At 38.3% G+C, this 21257-nt stretch overlaps 1 protein-coding gene across 5 annotated transcripts in view; it reads left to right on the forward strand.

Moving 5' to 3' along the window:
• The window catches only part of PDE4D (phosphodiesterase 4D), a 1308441-nt gene that overhangs the window by 792846 nt on the left and 494338 nt on the right, over nt 1-21257 (forward strand). The window contains exon 1 of one of the 5 annotated variants that reach the window (XM_037062902.1): nt 11683-12986. The exons of the other annotated variants lie outside the window; for them this stretch is intronic. Within the exon in view, the coding sequence (XP_036918797.1) occupies nt 12940-12986 (47 nt within the window). The 5' untranslated portion in view covers nt 11683-12939. Of the gene's footprint in view, nt 1-11682; nt 12987-21257 lie in introns of those variants that run through there. 5 annotated transcript variants of the gene reach the window in all.

Below are 21257 nucleotides of genomic sequence, written 5' to 3' on the forward strand. Positions count from 1 at the left end.
GGAAGGAGATGTGAGTTAAATCAAGTTTGGAATTTTGGATTATAGTTTGGGTTGGACATTCTCATTTCTGATAGAATTTGAGATGATGGTTTAAAGTGAACATAAGCCAGGCAGTAAAAGACAAATATCATATGATATCACCGTTAACAGGAATCTAAACAACAAAACAAACAAGCAAGCAAAATATGACCAAAGACACTGAAATACGAAACAGGCTGACAGGGACCAGAGGGGAGAGGGGAGAGAATCACAGGGGAAAAGGGGAAGGACTCACATGAACAAGTATAAAGGACACATGGACAATAACTAAGGTGGGGGGCGGAAATGGGAGGGAGGTGGGGAGCACTTGGGGGGACAGGGCTGGAAATATAAGACAGAAAACTGTACTTCAACAAGAATTAAATAAAAATAATAATAAAGTGAACATAAAGCTCTCTATTGCTTAAAAGTGCCCAGAAAAGTCACAAAAACTTTCTCCATAAATAAAACTTAGCAGGGTAGAGAGAAAGCAAAATATAATGTGTTTTAAATACATACCACATGTCCTTAGTTTCAATGGCTTCGTTACCATATTAATAACTTTTCACAATTTTTTCAACTATCTAGACAGCACCACATCACCTCCGTGTCCCCCCTGGCATGTTTCTCCTTTCTTTCACTAAAATTTGAGAAATGATTTCCACCTTCCAACAAATGTTCTGACCTTTAAAACACCCGCGCTCCACTAGAAGCCTCTCAAAGGAGATCTGCAGTAAGTCATGAAAACGAAGGGAATTGGGAAAGTGAGTATTAATAGCAGTGCCTTTCTGTCCCCCTTCACTGCTTTTCCCTTTCCCTTGTCTTTCTTCCCCCCTTCCTCCCTTCAGACACCTTTGAACTAAGAGTTCAGGTCTGCTCTCTGCTCATCATAACCACCATCCGTTGCATAAGCAGAGGCCACCGGGGATTCGGGGCTACCGCGGTTGCTTGACCCTTCTCCTTCCAGAGCGAAAATACTCAGCCCCCAGCAGAACGCACAGCTGCAGCCCCATCTCCAAAGGCCTGTGCCTCTCATCAGTGAAAAATTACTGGAGAGAGGGAGAAAGGTGAGAAGTTACTTTATTCGGTGGGAAAAATTGAAGTTCTTTGATATCTCCATCCATTTTACAAGCCTTGGGACTAAGAATAACAAAGGAAATCATGTTATATTCCACATTGAAGTCTTTCCCACTTATAATGTGATTTCTGTAGAGAAAAGTATAGGATAAATAGCTAGGCAGTTGAGTTTCATATTAACATTTTTCTGTCTCATTCAGTTGGGGACTTGCGCTGCCTATGTTTTGCCCATTTGTATCTATTAGGTGATCTGTATGGTGTATAGTGATGTTTTCAGGGGTGGAATATGCCAATTATAGAGAGGCAGGCTAGTTGATCATTTCGAGGGCTCAGCATTATGGATTCACCCCAACATCAGAACATTAAAAACAGCAGAGCAGAGGGTATGAAAACCTAGGAGAGGTTATCTGTCTATAGCGGTCACTGGGATTTAATAACCAGCCTTGAATTTGCACCCACATGCAAGGAATGTCCTACTTAAGTATGTCACAATCAACTTAAAACTCTTATTCTAAAATATTGAGTTCTGGTTTTAATGCATTTTAAAACTTTTAAAAGTTTAAATGATCATTTTAAAACATCACAGGCATGTCCTTTTTTCTTTCCAGAAGAAGAATCATGACATTCGAGGACTAAATCCTCTTACTGTTAAGGCTCATAAAAATCATAGTATTCCCCCCCACCACTTTTATCAATCTCTCTCATTTTTCTCTGGGTTTTTTTTTTTGCCTCCTTATCTAAAAAGTTGACATTCAGTGAAGAAAGTAATGAAAGCAGTTTGAGAAAAATAATAAGCTCACATTTGACTATTAAGTGTAACAGACATCAGTCAGAGAAAGAGAGAGACCTGTCTCCAGAACCTCTGGATGCGAAGGGACATGTAGCTCCATTAATTGTTAGTTCCTCTGTGTGTGTGTGTGTGTGTGTGTGTGTGTGTGTGTGTTTAATTTAGGCCTCTTGATTGGGTAACCATTAACTCCATTCTTGCTAATTGACCATGGCTAGCAATATTACAATGTAGCATTAATTTTAAATTGCTTTATTTTTAAAGGGAAGGAAAAGACGGACTTATCAGTAGAAAAAATTCTTATGTGGTGACTTGTCTAGTCAAGACTTTGATTACAAGGGAAAGAAATGAACTCAGAAAAGCTTCTGTAAAAAAGGGGGACTATAGTGATCGTAAGGATACAAAATTCAGAGAAACGGTATAACTGGACCTTGTCAGTTTTGTAAAACTTGAGAACTGAGGCAACTACTGCTTTTGTGGCCATCTAATCATCCATTTCCATTAGTCTCTGTTTGTACCCTTTGTCTCTCTGTAATTGCTATATTTTACTTAGCTATCAGTTTGCACTTGAGCCCAAATGGCAACTTCAGTCCCTAAATCTATATGACTTTTTAGTTTAAGCCCACCTGGAATTGGTTAGAGTCTCTGCTTTTCTTGTGACCATCCACATTCCAACCGTAGAAAATGAATTTTGCTACACAGTGAATGAATCAGGTGGTAGTGGGTCAAGTTTTTATACCTATTGCAGTCAGGTTTTACAGAGTGAGAGTGTGGAGAAGGCAAGCTCTTTAGAAGGAACTGTAAGCAGACATAAATAACTATGTTTGGTTCAGTCATTTTTTATATATGATAATCATTGACTCAACATATATTTCAGTGAGCACGTACTATGCACCAGAAACTATTCTAGGTCCCAGAGATGCAGCAGGGACATGCAGACTGAAAAGTCCCAGTGTCCCTATAGAGTTCACATTCTAAGAATAGTCTTTAACCATCAGAGGTAACTGGGATAAAAAAGCACTAGCAATGTCTCCATAAAGTAAATACAAAATGTCAAAGTACCTGTGTATGTAATGCTTATATTACATATGTTTAATTTGCAAACGTCAAAGTCATATTTGCGTTCACTTCATTCTGTAACTGTCAGGCATGTGTGAGCGTGCAGAGGTGTGTACTGGATGCAGTAGTTGGGGTCTTTGGATTTTACACGGTATCTGATCTGTAGACCTTGGTGCAGCTTCTAACTTCCTATTAAAATGACTTTGAAAATGCACCCCTCCCACCCTTATAATTTAAGATCCACTAAAGCCCAGGTGTTAGAGTGATTCATTACCATAAAATACACAGAGCCAATAATTAGATTAAAATCACATTGATTCCCAGTCAGGGCACATGCCTGGGTTGCAGGCCATTTCCCAGCAGGGGCCAGTTCCCAGCACGGGATGCATGAGAAGCAACCATACATTGATATTTCTTTCCCTTTCTCCTTCCCTTCCCTTTCCTTCTGAAGATAAATAAATAAAATATTTTAAAAAAATCACAAATGGTAAGCCATCCATCCTATCCAGTTCTGAAAGTAGGTAAACATAATTTCTTACACTTACCTGAACCACAAAATATATACACTGCTACTATTGTAGATATGTGACAGCCTTAAATTTAAATGTATATATATATGCACATATATATTTAAATATATATAAGTTTATATATGTTATATAAGAAATATATATATTTCTGTAAAACTTATATATGAGTTATATATATATAAGTTTAAATATATATACCAGCAAATACATGCACACACACACACACACACACACACACCAGCAAACACAAAGATGGGTCAAAGTTAAGGAGATATAAAATCTACATGTTTGCAAATACAGATTTGAGTTGGAGTAAAATAAATACATAATATTATCAAAATATGTGGTAAGATGATTCATTTTACAGGTAGAGATAATTTTAATGTCATATAGTTTCAACTCTAAATGAGTACGGTGTCTAGCCCCAGCCATAGTTTGCATGGACATGGAAAAAGAATAAATCAGTTATTCATTTCAGTTTTTAAGACTCAGTATTGGTTCATCTAATAATAATCGTGGAATGTTTGAACTATTGAGTATGTAGCTTGAATTTGACTGCTCAGCTTAGAGGTTTGAGATTCCATTTTTCAAAATCTATCCAAGGTTCTATCTGATACATACTATAAACATGGGTTTTTATATTCTAAATGTAGATATTAACTATGAATGACTATTCTTCCTTAATAAATAGTAAATATATTTTTCTTCATTGGTATGTTAGTTATGTACATCTACATAGAAAATTGGCATTGTGAAAATTAATCAGTTCAGAAATATGTGAGGTAAAAGATAAAAGTCCTTTTTCAATGAGGCTCACTTTTACTTTCTTATATCAGAGGTAACTAATTTGTCCACAGTTGGTATATATCCTTCTGGTTCTTTCCTCTACATTGTTATAAATGTAGATTTATATACACGTGAATATTGAAATTGATTAACTCACATTAAAGATATTATTCTGCAAACCTAAGGGTTTTTCTCACCTACCAACATTTGAGCTATTATTCCAGTTATTCTTAGGAATCTATAATATTCCATAAATATAAGTATATTTTGAAGCTGGGCCTTATTTTACTACAGAAGAAATGTTTGGACTCCTGTGAGTCTAGAAGTTTCCATGTGCTACTGAGATAAACACGATACAAAACCTTTAGAAAAGTTTAAGGTAAAAATGAAATCTAATTCCACTTCAGAAAGGACTTTCAACATTAGCTCATTAGTTTTTTTCTTTTATTTTTCCATTTTAATTTAAGTGAATGGCTTACCAAGTGAAAATCTGTATTTTATTACATTTTCTAATGAGTTGATTTAAAGTATATGTGAACATTTAAAGAACTCTCTTCACACTACCAGGTATTTTTTAATAATTTACCCCAACAAGTTAAAAAGTAAAATAACCTATGAATCTGCTATTATTTCTATGTTACAGATTATATAACCTCTATGTTATAGAGGTTCATTGAGTTGTATGAAAGTTATACAAAAAGGAAGAGGCAGACCTGAAATTAACAACTCACCTTTTGAGACTCCAAGACAAAATGCAAATTCAACTTTGCTTCTTCAAACTTGCTGTGGGTTTTTTTCCACATTTGATTTTTGAATAAATATTAAGTGCTTTCTTTGTATTGTAGCATTAGGTATTCTAGCATTTCTACCTCCATAAATATTAAAAGTGGAATTTAGCAGGCATTCTAAATAATACCAATTATGGGATGTATTGTGTTTCATGATATGCAATTTGTTCTTGTAAATTCACTTATTTATTATTTAAAATATGATTTAAGCTGAGGCCACATAAACCAAAATGACTTGTTATAGTAGATAAACCAAGAAAATTTCCAACAAAGCATCTGTTGGTTTTAGGTGATCAAAATAAGTGTTTAATAAATATCTTTTTCACTTTTCAGTTGTGGCTGTGTCCTTGGTTATAAGGATATGTAGAAACTGAAGGTGCTAGCAACCTGCTGAACCATGACACAGCTTCCTGACTCTTAGCGACTGAAACCATGGCTTCTTGGAGAGTGCCTCTTATTTCAGCTAGAAATGTGCTGAACAGCATGCCTTCAGATTTTGCTAGAACTTGCCAGAAGTGGAAAGTCATCACTATCAGCATGGTCATTAGTTAACATTTATTGAGTGCCAACATTGTTTTTGGTGTTATAAACACACAGAAGAAGGCACTGTTCCTCCCATAGGGATGGGTTTTCTGGAAGGGTAGCAAACAAGACTTGAACTTGAAGGTTCTTTTCCTGCTGGGAGGTAGGAGTAGGGAATATGCGTTATCTCAGGTCTTATTCTACATATTGGAATGCCACTCCCACCTGTTTATTAATTGATGATATGTGTAATACAACAAAACAAAAAGGCATGTATTTACCCATAATGCACATGCATATGCAAAAAGTACATATATATTAAATATTGCTTTGTTGGCTTTAGGTAAAAAAGTCATATGCCTCAAGATATTCAAGTGCTTGTAGCTACTATTTCCCAAGATAGAACAAATTTATACAACTAATAGAGAAAATGTGTCTTAAAAATATGTAGAGTTATTTGTATATGTTAGCATATTTATACAAAACCAATATGTAGCATACAGGGACCAAATGTTTTCATTTGAAAAGGGAGAAACAAATGTTATCCAGCCTCTCGAAAGAATGGGCCACTTTACTGAAATATCTGAACTGACAATTACTTAAAAATTAATTTAAAATCACCACTTACATCTTTTTCATATATAAATGTAGATGAGTTTTAATTTTATTTCATGTAAGTTATTCAAGAGGCAATCTTTGATATTACCTATTGGTTATAGTGAAATGTGGTAGTGACAGAAAGACCTACCTTAACTTAGCGCAGTGGTTCTAATGTTTGGGCCTTGGACCTGCAGCATTGGCACCATGTGGGGACTTGTGAAGAAAGCAAAACCTTGGGTCTCTTCCAGGACCTGCTGAATAAGAAACTTTAGGAATGACTCTGAACGACCCATGTTCTCACAAGCCCTCCACATGACTTGGCTGCATGGCGAAGTTTGAGAGCCACTGATTTAGAGAATCAGTTACTTCATAGGATAACATTTCTTTGTTACTGTCTTTGTTCTTACATTGAGTTAGTTTTGGCTCTCCTTGTTATTGTTTCCTTCTTTCTACTTTCATTCTGTTTATCTTTTTTTTTCTTTTTAGTTTCTTCTACTTCTGTCTCTTTCTTAGGTATACACTTAAATTTATGTCTTTATTTATTTCTAAAATAAGGATCTTAGTCTTTAAATTTTCTTTTAGAATTTATTCAAATTCACAAAAGCAATATATGAATTACTGATTTTGCTGTATTCCTACAGGTTTCCAAATATGGTGTTTGTGTTACTCATTTATAAATATATTTAATTTCTACTCTATCTTCTTTGACCCATTTTCAGAAATCTTTCTCTAATTTCTTAATATGGGGACTTTTATCTTTTTATCTTATCTTTTTTATCTATCTATATGTCATTGTCTTATTTAATGAGTGTGGTTTGTATAGTATTTCTGCAAAATATAAAGACTTGCTTTATGTTACTTTTTTGTAAGAACTCCACTTGACCTTGAAAAGAAGGTAAATTTTCTAATCACTGGGTCAATTTTAGGTATGTCCAATAAGTTAGGCTTGTTTGTTGTGTTGTTCTAATCCTTATTTAGCTAAAGGTTGTTTGGGGGTTCTATTGTTGTTGTTTACTTGACTTGTCATGTTTCTTGTTTGAGAAAGTCATGGTGAACTCTTCCCCTTCCACGTCTTATGATGGCAATTTGAAATCTTCTTCCTGCAGTTCTGGCAATATTTGCTATTATTATTATTATTATTAGGCATATAAGTTTTGAAATTGTAGTCATTTGTTTCTGCACTGAACCTTTTAATCATGATATTGTGATATATCCTTAATAATGCTGTGGTCAGAGAATGCCTTTTGTCTGAAATGCATATAACTACTCCAGCTATCTTTTCCTTATTAGTTTCCTAGAATTCTTTTTCCATATGTAAAAGTAAGTTAAAATCTACTTTAAAAATTAAAAAAATGAAAGTGAAACTCTGGGACTCAATGCATTAAGTAATTGAATCCTTTGTATCAGCTAAGTGATAAGAGTTTATGAAACACCCAAGTTCAGAGACCAGGATATGTCTTCATTGTGCCATTACGCTTGCCTCAGCAAAAGCTACAACTTAGTCGTTTGTGTTTTACCCATTGTAAAGGAAGCCATATAAATTGAAGGGGTTTGAAGAGAATGAAGTCTTGAAACTGACGATCCAAAGATAAGAATTTGCTTAAAAAGTGTTAACTTCTTATTCCTGCTCTTATGTTTTTGTAAGCATTTTCATAAGAACCAGACTGTCTTTTTCAAACCAAACCTTGAAATAAAACAGGTAAAAGCAGAGGGGCTCTGAAATCTCCCAAGGTACCTGGCCCTTCCTTGGCTCTGCAGTTGTCCTGAGACAGTTTTGCAAAACCAGAAGGCTCCAGGAACTTAGTTTGAAAACCATCCCCCATACAAACATAATCTGCTAGCCATGTAGAGAAAGGCTTTGATTATTGGAAAAGAGTATGTGGACACTGACTAGTAAGGTAATACAACTCTGATTCTGAGTTGCCTGGGTATAAATAATCCTTCATTCAAATGTTGATTCAGGTATTATGGTTTGATCCAAGTCTGTAGTTCTTACATTATCAACAAAGTGATATTTTGTTTATGTTTTTAAGATTTTATTTATTTTCAGAGACAGAGAAAGGGAGGGAGAAAGAGAGGGAGAGAAATATCAATGTGTAGTTGCCTCTCCTGCGCCCCCAACTGGGGACCTGACCTGTACCCAAGGCACGTGCCCTGACTGGGAATGGAACCAGCAGCCCTTTGGTTCACAGGTGGGTGCTCAACCCACTAAGACACACCAGCCAGGGCTGTTTATTTTTTTATATCAGTCTCATATGAGGATGGTTAATTTGAGTCCATCCCTGAAAGACCGATTGCTCTCATGCTTGCTATGGGATTAAAACAATTTTTTCTAGATTTTATTTGTTTGTTTCTAGAGAGGTGAAAGGAGGGAGAAAGAGGGAAAGAAACATCAATGTGTGGTTGCCTCTGGCATGCCCCCAACTAGGGATGCTGGCTTGCAACCCAGGCATGTGCCTGAGACTGGGAATCGAACCTACGACCCTTCTGTTCACAGTCTAGCACTCAATCCACTGAGCCACACCAGCCAGGGTGGGATTAAAATTTTTAAAAAGAGACAAAGGCCAGCCTTTGTGCTACTGGAACTGAAGCTATACCATGATTATAGCAACCTCGCCAAGTTGGCAACAGTCTATATGGTACCTTGCTAATAATTAGCACTCCTTTACTGATTGAAACGATGGGGCTGGGATCAGCCATAAGTAATCTTTTCTGCTTCTTCCTAATATTTCTTAGAAGCTCCCTGAAAGGATGATTACCTTTTCAAAAAAAATTGTATTACCCTACTCCATCAACATTTTTCATCTTTAAAAACTTGTTTTTTAATTACAAAACTAAGAATTCTGCCCAGATGTGGTTTCAAGATCACACACTTGTAAAACATTAAGTCTGGAGAAGCATCAGTTTGTAGAATAGTGGTCAAAACTCTGAAGACCCTACTTCTAATATACATGAAATTAAAATGCCATAGCTAAGCTATTTCCATTCTTTAATCAAGTCCATTCTTTTATATATGTTGCCTTGAGTTTTCAAAATACTCAATTTAGGATTCTTTCTGGATGTATAGTCTTGGTCCCCTGAACTGTGAAATAAATTACATTTTTCTTTGTTATCCCAAAGGCAGACAGTTAGCCTCTCTACTATTTATCATAGTTTCTCAGTTACATGTCCTTTCATTCCAATTTGTTACACCTTACTCTAGATGGTTGCATATGTAAAAATAGAAATAAAAAGCCAAGAAATGTTCACTTTAAAAATATTCATTTGAAACTTCCTCTTGGTTTAAATATATTTTAATTTTATATCTCCTTTAGTAATCTAATGACTAAATCATTCATTTATTTATTTTTTATTTATAAAGCGCTTCACTTGTATTATTGCCCACAATAGAGACGCGGCTGACAAGTCCGGGACCCTGGGTAGCATTGGAGATAAATTCAGAGACGTTCTTGGTGTCCCATCTCCCTCAGGTACCACATTGGCATGTGAACAGACAAGAACAGAATGTACTAAAAATATTAAAAATTTCAAATAATGCATATCTATTATGGAGAAACTAAATTTATACATAATTTTTTTAAAATTGGTGTATTTGCTACTTTTCTGGGAGCCCTACTCTCATAGAGTGCAAGAACTATCGGGTTTGAAACAGGTTGATGTCCATCATCATATCGTCATCATCAAAGAGCACTAACCTCTGAAATAACCTGAATTCTTTCTAGATCCACTGCCAACATGATGCACAATGAGGAACAAATGACATCTTTTTGGAAATTCATTTCTAAAATTGTCACAATAAGTGTCACACTCTCCTCAGCCTGATCCTGTGAGGCTAAAATAAAATACCTGAAAAGATGACTTTTCAGAAAGCACAACACTCATGCAAGGTGGCATCATTATTGTGGAGGGACCACGATATGGTAGACATGCATGCAGGCCCTGGTGCCAGACTTTCTCTGTTCAAATCGTGACTCTTATTAGATGTTGACCTTGGACGAGCTACTTTACCTCTGCATGTCTCGAATTCCTCAACGGTAAACAGGCCTAATAGCAGTTCTTACCTCACAGTGTTGTTATGAGGATTAAATAAGATTATAATGTAAAGCACTTAGCACAGGGCCCGAGATATGTTAAGTGTTCCTTGCCCTTAAATAGTAATATTTAAATATATAATACAGTATCAAATTTTGAACCACTCTGCAATGCTTGATTCAGAGCACTCAAAGCTTATTAGACAAAATTCAGACTGAAATTTTCTGATTCAGATCACAAATGCCCTTAGGGAAGAGATTTATTCCTTTTAGAAAGAGGAGGTCGCAAGGACACTGCCTGGGCTGCTGGAGATACCAACAAACATTTGCAGGTTCCTTTTAAGCTGTGGGAGCATCTTTCTGAACCTGTAAGTTCCAACTGCTTCTAAAGGAATCACTTGATTCTTCCTCCTCCCAGAAATACTTCCATCAGTATAGTATCATCATTCGATTAAATAAAAACTTCCCAAACCAAGGCAGTTTTCAAGACTAAATTTATTTATACCTTGTTTTGAATTTATGGAAAATCCACTCCCCACCTTAGCCCTACCTCTCCATAATATTTCCTCCATGACAGGGCCTCACTGGGGAAATTCTAACTGAAGATAACAGCGTGGTGTATTAAATGTTGCCAGTATTCCATTTAATATTAAGCAATTGCACGGCAGGCTATTTAAATACCTACGTAAAAAGTGATACATTAATATTGAGTACACTGCTACTGTGTAAAGTCCATTCTCCTAATGATTTCCAACAAGCACCATTTAAGTGCCAACCTACTATTACAAGAGTTTACTATTTTATTCTTGCTCCAAAATGGCATCAACAATGATGGGGTGCTTTCAGGGGATTGTTGAACAGGGGATTTTTGCAACAAAAGAGCGAGCTTGGGGAACAGCACTATATCAACAGTAGTAATTGCGATGTTTGTGTTAGCACTCCTCAAAGCCACACACCCCTCATCAAACAAGCAGCTTTAAAGCATGCGCAATTGCAACTGAAGTGTAACTGACTTCCGCACGACTGGCAGATTTCCTGTCCAAAAATTACCGTGTGGTCATCTGTAGCTCAATGGTCACAAATCATCGAGTTAGTAAGATATCCCCAACCCAATATATCTGTTTTAAAAAAATGAAAAGGAAAAGCAGTCAAAGTGACCAAACCTTGTCATCTGCCAATTCTTTCAGACTTCTTTTATTCCGTTTCTTTTGGAAAGAAAGGAAAAACAAAAGCAAACTAAAACCCTCTCTCCATAATATCTGTGTGTTCAAAGTGGTGCGTCCCCGTGAGCTTATTTACGGCTCTTTTTTTGTTCTTTGCTTTGCTTGTCTTGCCTGCTAATTTCTTGCTGGAGGAAATCAGCGCTTTCAGGACGAGCTGTTCCTTTAACCCCTTGGACTGGCTCCTCCTTGGAGGCGAGCGAGGCGTGCTGCAGTGTCTGGGAACCCACCTAGAGGGCCCCCTTGACGCCAGCACATCCCCTGTCAGGCAGCAGTCTGCGGCCGGTAGGGCTGCTGCAGAGTTAATGTACAGTACCACGGAGCCTGCAAGTGTCCTGAGCTGCTCAGAGCGGCACAGCCCAGGGCAGACAAGGCGGCTGCGACGACTCCAAGGGTTCTGCTGGAAATTCGGCACTGGGGGACCCCAGCAGGAGCCTGTTGCCATTGTGTTTTAAAAGCATGCAAGGTCTGTATGGCTTGGGCATGAGAATCTTTCAGAAGATGTCAGAGCACCAGAGTAAATGACACCTATTGGGGAATTGAACAGGGGACAAAAAAGAGAGAGTAAAGAGAGAGAAGAAAGACAGCGGGAAAGAAATTCTTAGACAACGTCTGACTCGCAGCTGTGAAATCCATTCTCTTAACAAGGCAAAATATGAAAAGCCCGCACGTGGTCTTGATAACAACAAATTAAAGGGGTTTCTGCAGCAAAAGGATCAATAGCTTAGTCATTTTACTTCAAGAGAGCAGACAGCCTTACTATGGGGTTAGGCAGCTGAAATGAAATTTTCTTCATGACAGCACCTTCTGAAGTCATGATGGTAACTGATGGTATTCCTGCCCTGCAAAGCAGAAATTGCTTACTGCCTTTCTACTTTTGCAGTTGAAAACCAGCAATTCTGAGATTTGGGGAAGAAGTTGGCTTTGATTATACATGGTTTCTAGCCCCTCTGCCCAGGTCTTTGTCCGACACATCTCAGAAGGCAGCACCGCGTTAAAGTGACCACACACGAATATGTGCCTAAGAAAGAAGAAAAAGCAATATTCATTTCTAAAGGACAGCATGGCAAAGCAACCTGAAGTTTTCCACTTCCCTTCTCATACGTCTTTAACAAGGATAACAAGAAACTGTCTTTTGACTCCCTTTTTTCCACATTCCAGAGTCCTTCTTGCAAGGATGCATTAATTTACATTCTAGGCAGTTGGATTTTTACCAGGACAATATTTGCCACCATTTAGGATAGACGAATGAACTGGTTATTTTAGTGTTTTGACTAGTTAGTGGAACCTAAATGGATGGACTCATACCTGCAGTGCTCTGTGGTGTTTCTTTCTTCAAATCCTGGAAGGGCTTTTGTTGTTGCTATTTGTTTTGGGGGGGGTATTTTTTTGGAATTCAATACTTGTTGCAATAATTGCCCATGATAGCTGCTCAAACAGGAGAGTTGGAATTCATCTGTGAAAATCACTACATGTAACATAAGAGACCAGGAAAATATCGATGAGAGAAGATCTGCAAATATGATGCACGTGAATAACTTCCCCTTTAGAAGGCATTCCTGGATATGGTGAGTAATCAATACCCCCTTGTGCGACTCAGAATTATAAAATTCCATGACAAGTGCCAGAGGCAGATTTATCTTGAACAAGAATATTGGTATCAAGTGAGGATGAACAGTAAAACATGCTTAAGACCAAATATTGCCTGAGAAGTAATGGTTATGCAATAACAAATTAGTTGTTAATATAAAAGCATCCCCAAATAAAAGTCAACTATAAGGACATTTGCAATTGCTAACATTTCATAGAGGAAAAAAAAAATCCCACAACAACTTTGCAAATGGCAACTATTTAACTAATAATAAATAAAAGAAAAAGGGAGGTTTGGGATTTGTTTTTGCTCTCTTGCTTTCTTTTATTTGAAAATCCCCTGGGAAGGACACATATATTTCTGATATCTAACATCAATTTGCCTGGCCTTAGGTCTTTCTGAATTTGTGAAAAAAGGTTAAGGGAAAACTTAGAATGTTGACTTAATTTTAAAATAATACTAAGATGCTTTGGTGCCTCCCATTTAAGGAATAGTTTAACTGTTCAAGAAATATTTCTACCTGGAAGAAGTAATTAAATAGAACTCTAACACATGCATCATGAAGTGTGCAGGCTCTCACAGAACTCACCTAGTGCATTGATTTTGTTCATGTATTAAGGTTCCATATGATGTATTAAGGTCCCTGGACATGTGACATCATGTACCATTTTTATTATTAGAGTTTATGACTGAATGTATATAGGAATTAATTGCTGAGGGTATTATAAAGACAAAGCTCATTATTTAAAATTTCTTGGTTTTTTTTTAAACAGACTTTCAGTTAGGGAGACTGGGTTCACTCTCCCCCAGCAGAAACTTTGTGAATGTGTGATAAAGGCACAATTCACAGTTTAAGGCTGCTGACATGGTTTGTTTGGGGTACTGCAATGTGCCTACTTTTGAAAGTATATTTCCCAAGTACATTTTTTGTCTGGCCTCAGGATAAGTAACAGACCTTAAAATACAGGTTTCTGAGGTTTGTCCAGTTGCTTTTATGGCAGCGTCTTCAGTGGAAGCTTTCTGCTACCTTAAGGCTCCACCAAAATCACTTGCTGGTTTGTTGGCTGTTTCGGCGTGTTTGCTACAGATCAGTAACACAGGAGGGTGGGTGACATCCTCTGTCACTCTGGGCAGGTGCTCACATTCTGTCAACACCAGATCCATCCAGGATTGAAGCTGTGGCGTATCTTCTTTCTCTGCTGTCCAGAGCCACCATCCCCACCCTCCAGTGTGCTTGGGAGGGAGTCTGGGTGACATGCCTGCAAGCCTCAGTGGCCCACTTCCAAGTGCATCACCAGAGTTCCCGACTCAGTGGGAGGTTTGGTGCTGGTGCCTTGCCGGTCCTGATGGTGAGGGTCAGGCCTCAGCTGTTAAGGTTCTGGTCATTCTTACAGATACATTCACGTAAATAGTCTTTAACCCTCAGGTAGAGAGAGCCTGGAAACAGGCCCTGGCACACAGTAGGCATTTGTCATGTGTATTTTTTCTATTCCTTATGCCTTAACCAAGGTTAACTTTGTACCTATTAAGATTCATTTTGGGGAAATTTTCCATTGTCATTTCTATGAAGTATATCTTGCCATAAAGCAACAGTTTTTGTTCTGCGTAAGCTCTGCTGTTTGGGTCCATTTGTTTATGCTTCAGTAGGGTGCATGCACTCTGGGAATGCCTACCATCATAACCACCTTTTATTTCATTGCATCTACCCCACCTCTACTTTTGACTGGAAAGAAACAAGCTATTCAACTCTAGAGTTTTTGAAAGAATGCGAATGTGCTTATTCATGCTTCTCGAGATTTGTAATATATACGTTTGAAAGCTGCAGAGGGGAGTTGAGAGTCCTGGTGGTTTTCTTTTGTCCCTGAAGCTAGGAAACCCTTGGAGCATTTCACGGTGTGATGTGCCAGTTTGCTGTGGTTGTGACCAAACTGAGCCAAGGTGGGGTGTGGGTGCTCTGTGCATCTTCCTACCTGGGCTCCTTAAAAAGATTCAGAAGTCAGACATGGAACTCGAAGGAGGTGGTGGTTTTTTCCAGGTGACCCAGTTAATGTTAGGCTTGGTTCTCAACTTCACCAGTTGTTGTTGTTCTCTTATTTATAACCTCACCTTTCAATACTGCAGTAAGAGCTTCTAGGTGTTTGTTGACAGAAAGCCTTCTTTTCCTTTGTCCCACGGTGAGAGTCCCTGATGGATTAGATTCCATGCTCATGAATTATCATGCTAAGGAGCAAGGACTTGCCAAATTTTCTCCTTTTCATTTCCAAAGACTCCCTTTCCTCATTCTCACCTGCAGGGTTTTTTTCCCCCATAAAGGGGCAGATCAGAAGTTGGCAAAAGACCAATCAATGCTAGGGAAGAATAAACATTTCAAAAGAGATGCGTGCTTTGGTTTCCCAAGCTCTAGCTCACCTCTACAAAGGCTCCCAACACTTTGGGTAGGTAGGACACAGAGGAACATGTTCTTTTTCTCTTCTGCTTTTTGAAAAGCAGGAAGGAGGACAAATTGAGATTCAGGGGATCTGGAGTCATCTTCCAAAGTTGATCAGAGGTAATGATTCAAATCGAAGCCTATGTACAGAGTTTCCACTTGGACTCTCATCCTCCTGCCCTGGGGTTGGCTGTGTTGGCAGTTGAGCAATAGCATTACAAATCCATTGTTTATTGGTTACAAGTTAAAGTTAATAAGTGGTCCGATTACTTGTCTTAATAGAACACCACCCCTTGAGTGCTAAAAAAAGTGGTATGAAGAATGTGCTTTTTTGTTTAAAGCTACATTAGAAATATTTGCTGGAGGATTTTATTGCGAAGGCTTCTTTCTATGACACTTTTCAACCTTTTCATTGCCAAGCCAAACAAAGATAAGGGTTTGCCTCACTAGGTAAATAAGGACTATGTAGCTCTTCTTATTTTTTATTCTGACTAGTTGTGAGAATGTAGTGGTAGCCTAGGAACTTGGGATCAGATCTTGGATGGCTGGAAAAAGAGAAGTGCATGTCAGCTTTCTAGGAATTTAAATTTCATTTAGTAGCAATTAGGATGACTCTCTAGAAGCCTGATGACATGGGATTCTATGCACGGGTCTATCAAAAATGACATAACATAGTGTGCCTAACATATGTTTGTGACTTTTTGCCTTACTTAAAAGACATACAACAACTTTGTATAAAAATGCTATAGTTTCCTGCCAGAAACACCAGGGCCATGTGGGATGCAACTGATTTTTTAAGTTTACATTTATAAAATTTAAGAGAGCATTTTATTTAAATACCTTTGCATTCTTATGATGGATTCAAATGACATGGAGAGAAGACTGTGGGGACGGAAGCGGAAGGCGCAGCTGTCCAGTGCTGTGCTCAGTACGCTCCTCTGGGGAACCCGAAGAAGGTGTGGGAGCAGTGGAGTGGGTGGTGCTTAACTCCTTTACTTCTTTGTTGCTTACACCCTTCCATTTACTAAAACTCACTCACCTAAATGCTTTGATCAAACTCTCTTGGTGGCTGAGAGGTGACTTGGATCAAGAGGCAAAATAGGGTGATTCTGTACCATTGCTCAACACTGAGCTACCTCCTTCCTCTGTCTAGGCTGCCCACAGCTTTGCATTGGACTTTCTTTTCCAGGTTCCTGATAGGGTTGAATCTAGCAAGTCACAGTTTGGTTGTTTCCTCCAGAGACCAAGGGTTCAACCACTCTACTAACCCATTTTGCTCTGTTTTCTTTGATCAAAATCCTTTATGGAATAAAGCAAGATATAAATTGATATATTAATAATATCATATGCATGTATGTATTTTTTCATATATTTTTTCAATAACAAATTTAATGAATTACATAATCAGAGAAAGGCAAGATGGCCTGCTTCTTAGTAAAAGGTAATGCTTCTTATCTTGCCTCTTAAAGTTTCATCTTCTAAGCTTTCTGCTCTTCCTGTATTGAAACTGTAGGAACTCAACACGGAATTGCTTTTTTCAGAGTTTATATTTTGGCTAATAGAACAATTTCACTTCTCCTATGAGAATTTTAGTGTGTTGGGGACACATTGAATGTGATGCTTGGTAAGATGCATTGAAGGACAGAATGTATTACATCTCATGCTGGATAAGGGAGCTCTGCCCATTGGGGTCAAGGTAAAACCCTGCCATTGTCCACCCGTCACCTTATGTGACCTAGGTTATCACCCAGCTGGCTTCAGTGCCATCTCTTCCTCCAAGAGACAAAACTACCCTGCAGTTTTAGAATACAGATACCAAACTGTAGGCTTGACTCTGAATTTCTGCTGTGGCTACCTACAATTTACTTGGAAGCATGATGCAGTTTAGGTAGAGCTCATACTTATAAAGTCTCATCTTGTTCACAAACCTCTGGGGCTCAATGTACAGGCAGTCATTGTTTAAGGCAGAACTTCAGGTTTAGATAGAATACGGTGTAGACTTTTCTTTAGATGGAATATTGATCTCATTAAACATATCATTGTTCTCTTGGCTTTCTGTTTCACTGCCGTGTATTGCCTCTAGCTGTATTCCCCTTAATTCCTTTTAGTAATATCTTACAGTTTTAAGATGAAAATAAAAATTTATATTTTTGTTTTCATTTTAAAAGTTGATTAAGAAATGGTATGCTAGAGGAGGAAAGTTGCTATCTGTAACATGAGTGTTCTCACAACTTTGGAGATTAAATATAATTTTAAGTCCCAAGCAGCTTTCCTTGGTAGTAAAACCATACACTGTGAATTGCTGACAGGATACATCTTCAATGGGCTGAGTGGGTGGCCCAAGCCAGGGAGGATTTAGACAATTCCTACAAAATGAGAAAAGGAAGAAAATGTTCTCTATCATGTGAAAATGATTAACTATGAATTTGGGATGTTGTTCTTCTATTAAAGTATTTACTTTCAAACCCTTTGTTCTGCACTCCTTTGAGCTATTACTAAGTCACATCCACTCATGCTATGGTACTCAGATTCTGAGGGGAAGGAAAGGCAAGTAAGAGAAAAAAATAGTCCAGAGTTCTGAGAGAAAAACAAATCAAGAAGGGAACTTAACTAGTTTCCCACTTGCCACCTTCCTTTTTCCCTCCCGTCCCCTGCCCCTCCCCTCCCCACTCTCTCTTTCAACAATAACCACTTGACCTTTTCATTCCCTGCTTTGATTACACCCCATATGCATTAATACTTATTAATAGCCCATCTAGCTGTAGTATCATCCCAATATTTCACCAAAGCTCCAAAATGTCTCTAGGACGTAAGTTAACTGCTACAACTTATATCACCTGATGGACTATTGGATGGTATTTCCAGTTGTTAGAGAAGTACCAGCCTGTAAACATACCCAAGACAATATACTTCAACTAAAGATTGAAGTATATTATGCAAAATTTTAGGATATACATTTGGTTTTAAAAATGGTTAACCAGATTCTATATAGTCAGGTTATTGGCTGGGAAAAACAAAACAAAACAGCGCAACACCCCCCCCCCCCACCCCGCCCCAGATTTCTCTGATTCCGGTGTTGTCCTGTGCGTGACCTTGGGGAGTTCTCTGAGCAATTCACCGCCTGTTGAAACGAGTGCAGTGGCTATCTGCCTGCTTCACATTGAGGAACAGACTATTAATGAAACCTTCATAGCATATTTGAAATAATAATTTATTAGACTGTTAAACAATGATATACTAAGCCTTTTGAATGAATTTTTATTTTTTATTTTAAGTATATTTTATTGAATATGCTATTACAGTTGTCCCATTTTTCCCCTTTATCCCCCTCTGCCCAGTGTCCCCATTCCTTCCAGCACTTGCCCCCACCTTAGTTTGTGTCCATGGGTCATACATGTAAGTTCTTTGGCTTTTCTGTTTCCTATATCATTCTTAACCTCCCCCTGTCTAGTTCATACCTACAATTTATGCTTCTTATTCCCTGTGCCTTTTCCCTCATTCTTCCCCTCCCCCTCCCTGCTGATAACCCTCCATGTGATCTCCATGTCTGTGATTCTGTTCCTGTTCTAGTTGTTTGCTTAGTTTGTTTTTTGTTTTTGTTTTTAGGTTCAGTTGTGGATAGTTGTGAGTTTGTTGTCATTTTATTGTTCATAGTTTTGATCTTATTCTTTTTCTTAGATAAGTCCCTTTAACGTTTCATATAACAAATTAATCATTACATATCATGGAAAAGATCAACACAAATTGAACCCCCCTGCCTCCCATCCTCACCATGTATTTTCACATAAATGACACCATTTACTGTCAACTGAAACATTCAGAAGTGGGTCTTATTTGAATGCATGTTTGCAGTTGAGGAAAGTGATGATCATGGAAGGTAAGTAACTTGTTCAAGGTCACCTTCAAGGTATCTGTTACTTAGGGAAGCTGATCCACTCAAAATCAAGTCTGGCCTGCTTTGAAGCCCAGTGTTTTTTATTCACCATATTGTTCAGTGGTAGATGCCTTAGCACTCTGGCCGTGGACCTTCTGGAAAACAGATTAGCAGTATGACCAGAGCAAATAAGCATATTTACACTGTCAGTTAGCAAGTTGTATAGGTATATGGGATGCCTAAGGAGTGCCAAGGGGCTTTTTCTGAGAAGCCCTTGGTGATCACGTTAGCACTATGACCTATCCTTTCACCTGCCAGCAGTTCTTTTTGTTTTTGTCTTAGGGGTTTTTTTCCAGAATGAGAAATTTTACAAGTATTTGAAGTGAACCATGTTCCCAGGGCCACTCTGGCCCATAGTATTCTTCTCTGAGCAACTGCATGAGGAAAGGTGCCCCACCTCAGGCGGATGAATTAGAAATGCAGATCGTGGTACTTGGTGCATCAATAGGCAGAGCCTCTGCGCAGAGCAAGAGGCATCCTGTGCTCCAGGCGAGTGGAGCACAGATGAGTCTGGCTTCACTCGTCATCTCTGCCAGGCCCTGCTGGGCAGTGATCAGACTGCACAGCCCTGGCTCTGGTTTGACATGGCTCCACCTTCCACCGTGGAGGGCAGTTATGATAGTCAGATGACATGTTCTTGAGCATGCTTTGCCAACAATAAAAGATCTTGCTAGCATCATTGTTACTTTCTTCAAAAAGTTCTAATTATAGGTCTTTAGAATTATTTTTTTTTGCCCAGGGAAAAGACTATTAACTTTTTCTGCAATCAGAATTAAGGCCAAGCAGCCAAAGAAACGTTTTAATCATGAAATGGCTGCCGAATGTTATTATTCGTGGTGAATTACACTGAAACATGTGGAATGTCGCGATGGATGTAACCAGACAGGACGTGCGGATAAATAGATAACAGTACTGCCTTGAGGATAAGTGAGGAGAACAGCCAAGGAAATAATTACAGTTTAGTAGAAGGAATATGAATGGAGGCATATACAAGGTATATGGGAGTCCAGAGGAAGAAATAATTTAACTCGGTGGTCCCGCCACATTATAGAAGTCTGGAATGGAGGAACTGAAGTGTACCTGGTGGTTCTGAGGATTACTAGCTATTGGCAACGCTTTGGAAAATAGTTTAAGGGAGTGTTGGGGACAAGTTATATCTTGGGGATTATAAAAGCAGAGGAAAGTGGTACACGCTGCTTTCAAACTTTTAGACAAGAAGGACAAAAGGAGGGGTGGAGGGGAGGGGAGGGGAGAGAAGCAGAGGAGGGAGGAAAAACTGGTAATTAGTGAAAAACACTAGGTACTTTTAAGGGTCAGGGGACACGTCCCAAAGGAGGTGGGACCTGGACAACTAGTGAAGTACATAGCTTCCCCCAGGACAGGAGAGAGGGAGGGAGGACGGATGCAGATGAGGGCAGGTAGAGGGAGGACCGAGGTAGTTTAGGTATGACACCCTCTGTTCTCTCTGGAAACTGGAATTTAAGACCCTCTCTCAGAGGGGGGACCCCAGAGGGGCAGGTGAAGAATCTTAGATTACGGGACAGTTTCTGTGCATATTGAGAAGCTGTCGAAGGGGGAAGTATGTGTCAATAAAGTTGAAAGAAACTCAGCAATGCTGCTTAAATATATAAAGTCAATGAAGGATGTTTTATTTTGCTATTAAAATTACTTAACAAAGTACCATGTCAGGAAAGGGGGCAGAGATGTGACAGAAATGTTAGAATTCTTAATTATTAAATTCAAAACTGTGTTGTAATTAGAATTTCTCCTATTGATTGTGTTTTGGGGATTCCAAAAAATATGGAGTTGATTTTATCGTTGTCATTGTCTGTTTGGTGATGGTAGAGCTGTTTTATGAATGTATTAATTGTATTGCATTTCTGGTT

Source organism: Sturnira hondurensis, unplaced genomic scaffold (genome assembly GCF_014824575.4).
Source record: "Sturnira hondurensis isolate 20B ecotype Veracruz unplaced genomic scaffold, ASM1482457v3 Scaffold0014384, whole genome shotgun sequence".
Taxonomy (NCBI): Eukaryota; Metazoa; Chordata; class Mammalia; order Chiroptera; family Phyllostomidae; genus Sturnira; species Sturnira hondurensis.